Below are 8,049 nucleotides of genomic sequence, written 5' to 3'. Positions count from 1 at the left end.
TCGCAGCAGGATCGCACCCCGAATGTCCTGAAACACGTGGCCTCTGGAGGGTGTCCTGTCAGAGAAGCAGCCAAGCAGGGCTTTGCCAGGATGCCACCATTTGGGAAAAGCTCCCCTGATGTCCCACCTGAACCTCTCCGTGGCCATTAACACCTTGCTGCATTTTCTGCACGCTGAGGAGTGGTGCTGGTTGATGCTGGGCTGCTTCAAAGAAGCAGGAGAGGCAGGAGGAAGTTGGCGAAATGCCTGACAAATCCGAAGCATGCCGAGCCAAATTCCTCGCTGCTGCCAGTCAGTGAGACGGAGCCATTGGCTGGAGATTGGAGGAGAGAGGGAACGTAGTGAGTCAGGCGCTGGATATGTCGTGTTTGGTCTCTAAACAGCGCAGGTAACACGGGCAATTGCACTCGGGTCATTCAACCTTTCCCCGCTAAGGCTCTCCTTCCAGTTGCTTCACAGTTTGCCAAACGTAGCGCGCAGGGTTGAAGGTTTAAGTGCACAGTATATTTCTCCAACTGAACTTAAAAAAAAATAACTGAAAATGTTTCCAGTGAGACTCTGATAAAAACTTGGGAGAAATACTTCATTTTAACAGTTGCAAAATTCAGGAGGGAAGCTGCGGTGCCTCGCGGAGGGAGCAGGCCTGGAACGCGGCAGGTGGGGGGGAAGGAAAACTCCCCATTTACAAACCTCCCTGCGGCCGTTCTCACACAAGTGACCCCACGTTTTGACAGAAAAGACCCCAAACCCCAACATCTCTGCCTTTGCAGAAATTCCGCTCGTACAGTCAGTCTCTGCTAACTCTGGCCCTCACCGGGGGTCTTGTGGGAAGGGCACTCTGGTCCGAGAGGGAAAGGGGGGCCCCCATGAAGCGCCCGGCTGCCCCCAAATGGTGACCGAGCTGCAACCCGGGAGCTGCTCGGCGGCTGCCTGATGCTGCTGTGGCTGGACCCAGCACTCTCTCTCTGAGGCTGCGGCAGCCGAGCAGGATTTGCCTTTTCTCTTCTGTAGACACTATGGAAAAAGGCATGGGAAATGAGGGGAAACACAGCGATAAAAAAAAAACACAGTGAAGCCATCAGCTAATGACAATCGGTTTTAATCGCACTATGCACAAAGGGGCTGACGGAGGTTTCCCGGGGCCGCCTGTCGCAGCTTAATGTCCGAGTGACTGATTTGGCAACTTGCTTTTCAGCGCTCTTTGGGCATCGTTGCTTGGGATCGGCGTCACCTGGCATAGACAGCACCGGCAGCCGCGTGTTCTCCTTCGGCCTGCGCGGAAGAGGGGAGAAGGTTTAACGACTGAGCAACTCGGATCCCAGCCACCGCCAGCCAAGGCTCCGTCACCCACCTGAGCGGTGAGTAGCATTCCAGCCCCTCTGTCAGAAGGTCGCCCACATGGCTGGGCTGCCCGGCCGCCTGCTCGTGCCGCGGAGGCGCGAGGCCCCACTGCCCTCCCGCCCGCCATGTCCCACAGGGCCCCTGTGGGGATCGCACCGCGGGGGGTCCCGCGGCTTCCCCGGCCTCCCACCCGACACCAGCAGCCCCGCTGCCCGCGTTTTTTCTCCCCTAAAAGTACTTCACGCTTTCTTACTCAGCAGACGAGCAGAGGCAGCGGCGGTGCGGCAGCGATGAGCGCGGAGCCATACCCACCCTCCTCCCCACCCGTTACTCAGCCGTTACTCATGCGCCGCTCAGGCAAAGGCAGAGCGGCCGAGGCGAAGGGCGATCACCGCGTTTATCGCTGAAGAACCTTTTTCTGCCGTATCTCGCCTGCTCCCTCAGGCAGAGCAAAGAGCGGACTGCCCAGACAGGTGTGCCCGCGCAATAAAACCCCTGTCTCTGTGTGTGTGCACTGTCCCGCCGTCGCCACGGCAACGCGCGGCCGCCTCACCCCCAGCGACGGGATCCCTGCGCCGCCCCAGGTGCGCCTGCGCCGCCCCCCGCCCTGCCCCGCCCCGCTGACGCCGCCCGGCGGCCGGGCGCGCGAGCGGCGGCCGCCTATAAAGCGGGCGGCGGCGGCGCGCGGCTCCTCATGGAGCGTTGCGCCCCGTTGCTGCCTATCGTACGCCTCTCGCTTCTCGCCGCCGCCCGTCCCGGGACCGCCGATGCGCGCTGTGGCGTTGATCGCCGCGCTGGCCCTGCTGGCAGGTGCGTGCGGGGCCGGCGGGGGGACGTGGGGCGGTGTGTGTGCCGTGGCGCTGAGGCGCCGAGGTGGGCTCTGGCGCTGAGGTGAGGGCGCGCGCCGAGGTGGAGTCCCGCGCTGAGGTGACGGCTCGTGCCGAGGTGGGGGTCTGGCGCTGAGGGGAGGGCTCGCGCCGGGCTGGGGGTCTCGCGCGGCGGCGGTTGGTTTGCCCCTTACCCACGGCGCCATTTTCCCCTCACAGCCTGCCGGCTCGCCGCCGGGTCCTCGCCCAACGCCACGGAGCCCGAGCGGCACGGGGGCGCTGGCCAGCGGGAGCCCGAGGCCCGCGAGGTCCTCTCGGGTCCCGACTACGAAGAGGATGAGGAGTACGAGGAGGCGGTGCCCGTTCACCAGTACATCGTGGACGACTTGATCCGAGGTGAGTCGGGGCCAGGCGTGAGGCGGGCTCGGCAGTGGCGGGCCTGAGGGCTCTCTGCTTGGGAGCACTGGCTTCTTTCTGGCTTGCTTCCCTTGTGCGGCTGCTGCACGTAAATTACAGAGTTTGGAGCAAGAGCACACTTCTGTTTGAAACTTTCGCATTAAAAATAGGCTGTCAGGGATGAAAACTTAGTGTGAGTGTGTTTACGCTGTGTGGAAGCTGCAGGTTAGCTGATTGCCTGCTGTAGTGCTCCTTCGGTAAACCTGACAGGAGGGCTTTGATGGGGCAGCAACCACCTACTTGCCATGGAAGGCTCGGTGGGGTTTCTGGAGGCTGCTTGGCCCTAAAGGTGGGGTTTACATCAAGTTGTATTGTTCTAAGGATTTTCTGGCAGTTTTCTCATGATGGCTTCTTTGGGTTGGAGTGGACTAAAATTTCCTGGGAAAGCAAGCACTGAAACCTGTGAAGTGGCTGCAGGAAAGATTGTTAAGCATTTTTCAGGTAATACTTCACTGTTAATAGCTATTGTGTGAATTTATTGTAATTAGTCCACTTGCAAGGTGTGAGGAGATCTAAATAGCCCACCTGACTATGGGGTTGGGAGGATTTTGTTGGTTCTGACCTAACTGCAACTGTAATACATGCCAGGTACCTACAAGCTATTTGTACCTCAGCAGATGTTAGTAGGCTGGTGCTGTTGCTCTCTAGGGTGATCTGGCTATTATTTTTGCTGTGGAAACACCCTGAGACTTAAATGAGACTAAATGCACCTTTTAGGTGAAGGGGGACCATACTCAATTTAGTGAATTTGTAGACCCTTGCTGGAGACTTTTGTGAGTAGAAAACCTCCAGGGGCAATGGGAATGTCAGAGTTATTGAGCAGTTCGGCTTGTAAAACTACTGGCTTGTTGATTTAAGTGTTGTATAACTGCACAGAAACCAGAATTGTTACCAAAGGTGGTTGGTTTGTAGACCAGCTCTTCTACTTGGTGTGAGGTTTATCTGTGGAGCCTTCAAGCTGCTATGATTCAACTGCGGATGTCTTTCCTGGCTATGCAGCTTGTAGACAGGGACACAGATCAAACCGACAAGCTGAGCCTTGAAGAAGGAAGAATGGAAGCAGCCTCAATTATGAAAGTGTGAACCTAAATATCAAGTCAAACTGGACAGAACAGGGGCCTCAGCTGTCAGTAGCAGGCTTGCGCTTCTAGGGACAGGAAACCTTGCTGCAGGAACAGTGTTCCTCGTTTACATATTAATATAGCTTATACCATTTGAATCAGACTTCAGGTTGCTGAAGGCGTTTTTGCTTTTAAGTAACTTCAAGCCAGGCTTGTTGCTCTAGAAGTTAAGATGATCAGCTGTCTAGACAACAGTGAACTACACCTTGTTTCTTTGTGCAGGATCTCTTCTCGTCACTAGAAATACAGGGTTATGAAGTAGTTGGATCAAGTTGCATCCTAGTGTGATGATGGCCTACATGCTTAATGCACTGGGTAAAATATTAATACTCCAAAAATTATTTCGTTAGGTCTGCAAAGCACAATAGAAGAATTCTAGAGTATGGTAAATAGCTCTACTGTTCTTAAGATCTGTTCAAACTCACCTGGTTAACTGTTACTTCAGAAGCGTGGAGACAAAACTTGCTTTATGGACAGCAGTAAAAGGATGGTTTCTTCAGAGAACCAGTATTTTACCAACTTGCTCTAAAATGGTGCGTTGAGCTTTGACTGCTGCATGGAGCAGCTACAGAGCTTAAGACCTGTAGTCAGTGTCTGGCTTTAGCTTGTTCTCCCCAGCGAAAGGAAGATGATTGGCCTTGCCTAAATCCAAAGGCTACTAAGTCACCAGCCTTTTAAACCACACTCTTCTAGAGGTTTGTCTTAATTGAGATAATGAGGGGCAACAGTAAGCGGCAGAACAAATAACCTGACTCTTGCGGACTATACTGCTTTCACTCCTTCAATGCACTCGGCATCTCTCTCAAAGTAGGAGAACTGGAAATGAACTATCTTCTGCTGAAGACAGTACTGCAGGTTATTTGGGGGAAACAAGTATGCTAACAGGGCTAGCAAGCTGTCTTGCCTCTGCAAGTGCCCTGGACTATCTAGTGAGTTATAATGCCTTTCATCACTGATGCAAATGGTGAGTTTAGAGCAATGGAAGCTGTTAGCCTTGTATTTGAGTTGATATAAAACTAGTGGATGGCTTGGCTCAGTGTGAGCTCCATGTTCTTTACAGGTCTTTTTGCTTGATCCTGTACGGTTTCACTCAGGTATCTTATGCTGTGTAATGCTGCAGTCCTTCCACTCTGCTCTTCATCTGTGATGGCGCTCTCAGCTCATATGCTCATACTGCTTTTGGTCCGCTTTGCGTGTGACTTGGTGGTGGCGGAGTTGTGCCTAACGAGCTTCTAAGCTTGCTGTCTTTGTGCTGGGTGTGTAATACCCAGCTGCACGCTCACTTGCATCCTATGTTTCCTGGTCAGATTCTCCTGCAGTGACCATTCCCCTTCCCCTCACTAAATTCTGTACTTAAATTTTCACAGAATCTAGCTTTTTAGCATTGCTGGACTGAGTCATCTTGTCCTTTTTTCAGTTGAACCTGTGGTTAAACCCAAGCCAACAAAGAGGGGAGGTGAGAAGAATGCTGGCAAGTCAAGAAGGAAGAAAAACAAAGGGAAAAACAAAAAGAAAGGGACTCCCTGTGAAATGGAATACAAAAACTTTTGCATCCATGGTGAATGCGTATACCTAGAACATCTCCAGATGGTGACCTGCAAGTAAGTTGCTTGTACCTTGTGAGATAGGTGTGATTGGTGTGAGCCTGTGGCGTATGAGGGCTCAGAGGAAAAATCAGTGTCAACTTGGCATAGATCCATCTCCTGCTGTATTTTGACTGAGAATCTTTCTGCCATGTAAATTAAGCGATGATGGAATCTGAGATGCATAACAAGCCACTGAACTCATCAGTTGGTCATAAACTCAAAGCAAAAGAATGAAAAGGTGTGTCTTCCTGGAACATCACACCCAAACTAATCTCGACTTGTTGAAATGCTGACGAACCTTGTGCTGGAGCGGTGACTGCATTTCATGAATACACTCTAAAGGGAGCATCTTGAGATTCATGGGAAACTCTGAAGATGTCTAAGTCAGGCTTGAATGTGTGTGGGTGTCCTTGGCTCCAGACGGCACAGGAGCTGATAAGAACTTGTGTTAATGTTTACCTGCAGGTGTCATCAGGATTTTTTTGGTGAACGCTGTGGTGAACAGTTCATGAAGACTCAAAAGAAGAATGATGTGGCAGACTACTCGAAGACTGTGTTGGTAGTGGTAGCTGTTCTGCTCTCAAGCATCAGCTTCATTACTGTACTTATCATTGTGATAGTGCAGTAAGTATTATACTCTCTGTCTGTCTAGCTTAAGTGTGAGCAGGGCTTGTGTGCAGTAGCCCTGACATGTGCATGGCTCACCAGAATTACTTGCGTGGAAGACATCCAAAAAGGCTGACTTGTTATCCCAGCCTGGATATGTCTTGAGGGTAGAAACCAGGTCTGAGAACTTGATAAGTGACTCAGTGTGCACTTATCTTTATTGGCTGTGGGCAGCCTGAGACCCTTATATTGTAAAACAGGAGTCTTTCTGCTCTTGCTAGAACCGGGATAGTTACAGTGTTGCAGAACATCAGCAGGAAGTGGAGGAGCAGCATTAATGCTGACACAGCAGTGCCTTCCCTCATCCTTGTGGAGAAGCCTGCGAGCAGTAATGTAATAGCCTCATGCATGGCTGTTATCCAACAGCTGGGTACACAGCTGGAGGGAAGGAAATGGTGCTCCAACTGTCCATTCATTAATGAGCGTTGCTGGGCTTAAATAATTACACTGGGGGAGAAGCAAATGGGGGCACAAGCTCTGTCAGTCCCAAATAACGTCCTGCTTGCAGTTAAGATAAAGCGTAACCAACTGCTGACAGTTCAGTGTGGTGGGTAATCAGAATTTGGGGTCCTGTTATGAACAAATTAAAAGAGTTTTTCCAGGTACATGTTTCAGGCCATGTATCAAACCCTTCTGTGTGCCTGCTAACAATCAGTGTGCAGCAGCTTATGCCTGTCTGTGCCTTTGTGTCTTGCCAGTGTGTTTGCTGGGGGTTTGTGCTGAGGTTAGACTGTCAGCACGGGGAGCCTGACGTAAGTGTTTACTGAGTATTGGAGCAGTCCTCCAGTTCTGATGCTGCAGCTCCACCACAGTAGGGCTTGGGGTATTTTAGGTGAAACTCAAAAGTTCAGTCTAATTTTAGATCTTGATGAAGTAAATCAACGGAATTGGGTACGTGCTGTACCCTTTCCTGCAATTCAGGAAACAAGGTGTGCATTTGTCATTTCACTGTTGCTTCACATTTAGATCTGAACTTGAGGAATGCTGGGATGAAAGCTTGTTCTCTGAACACTGCCTCATTCCTTGCTGCTAGGAGAGATAACCAGTTCTGTAGTGCTGTCAGAGCAAATGATCATTGTTAGTTTCCAGGACAAGCCATGGACTAGGATTGTGTGTGTTTCATGCTCTGAACCCTCACAAGCTTGAAGCATGATGATCATTATATACCTTGATCCGGAGAAGCTAGATGGTCTGTTTGCAACCATTAGAAGAAATGACTGGAGAAATGGGATGAAAATCAATAAGCAGCTTGCTTATGATGTGTTCAAGGAACACATCGAGGGGACAGGGACTTAAAATACTTGAAGTCCACAGGGCTCTGCTGTGGGGAAGAGGAAAGCAGTCTGGTCTCTGTAGCTGTTCTCTAAGGCCACCAGGAAATCTGTTTCCCGGAAAGGTTCCTGGTGCTTTGCTCAGTTCCAGCAATAAACGTTCTTCATCTTGGTACTTTTTTGGGCTTAAGCCAGGAAGCCCTAGCGCTGTGAGGCAAAACTCGGGGGCTTCTTGATGTTATTGTCAGATACTGCTTGATGCCAAATACTTAAAAACTGTTTTGCTTGAAACTTCCTGGTGCTGAGGAGTTGCTTGAGGATTTGAAGGACATGAGTCTAAATGCTGCAGAGGGTGTTGGGGGCAGGTAAAAACAGGATGTATATCGGGGTTCAAAATGAAGTCTAACATGCCATATTTCCACAGGGTGAGGAAAAAGTGTCCCCAGTATGATGAGAAAGAAGAAAGGAAAAAACTTCGACAAGAAAACCGAAATGGCCATGTTGGTGTGTAAATGGGGAGAAAGCAGGTATGAAAGCTGACTTGAAATGCCTTTTACTCCTTCCAGGCTGGAGTTACCATATGAGAATTGCATGTGTGTGTTGGGAAGCTACTGTTTGCACCTAACACTTGAAATGCCTTGAAACACCTAGCTTCCATTTGAATGAGTGGCTTTGTTTTCTGGTTTCCCGAAATCACTTGAGTTGTGCGAGTTCCTCAACAGTGCTGTTAGCCTTCTGGCTGCTGTCTTAAAGGAAGAGTGAGGATAGGAAGCTGTACTGT

The 8,049-nt window shown here is 50.6% G+C and overlaps 1 protein-coding gene across 1 annotated transcript; it reads left to right on the top strand.

The window, feature by feature from the left end:
* Positions 1–2,108: 2,108 nt before the first annotated feature.
* AREG (amphiregulin) lies at positions 2,109–7,780 on the top strand (the record flags this gene model as incomplete). The annotated part of the gene is made up of 5 exons (XM_082482213.1): positions 2,109–2,151; positions 2,388–2,564; positions 5,163–5,346; positions 5,797–5,955; positions 7,693–7,780. 5 exons carry the CDS (start codon positions 2,109–2,111, stop codon positions 7,778–7,780), a joined length of 651 nt encoding a protein of 216 aa, XP_082338339.1.
* Between the last annotated feature and the right edge of the window lie 269 nt (positions 7,781–8,049).

Source organism: Vanellus vanellus (assembly GCF_965231255.1).
Source record: "Vanellus vanellus genome assembly, chromosome: 4".
NCBI lineage: Eukaryota > Metazoa > Chordata > Aves > Charadriiformes > Charadriidae > Vanellus > Vanellus vanellus.
The sequence above is the reverse complement of the archived record's forward strand: the minus strand, read 5'-3'. Positions and strand labels throughout refer to the sequence as shown.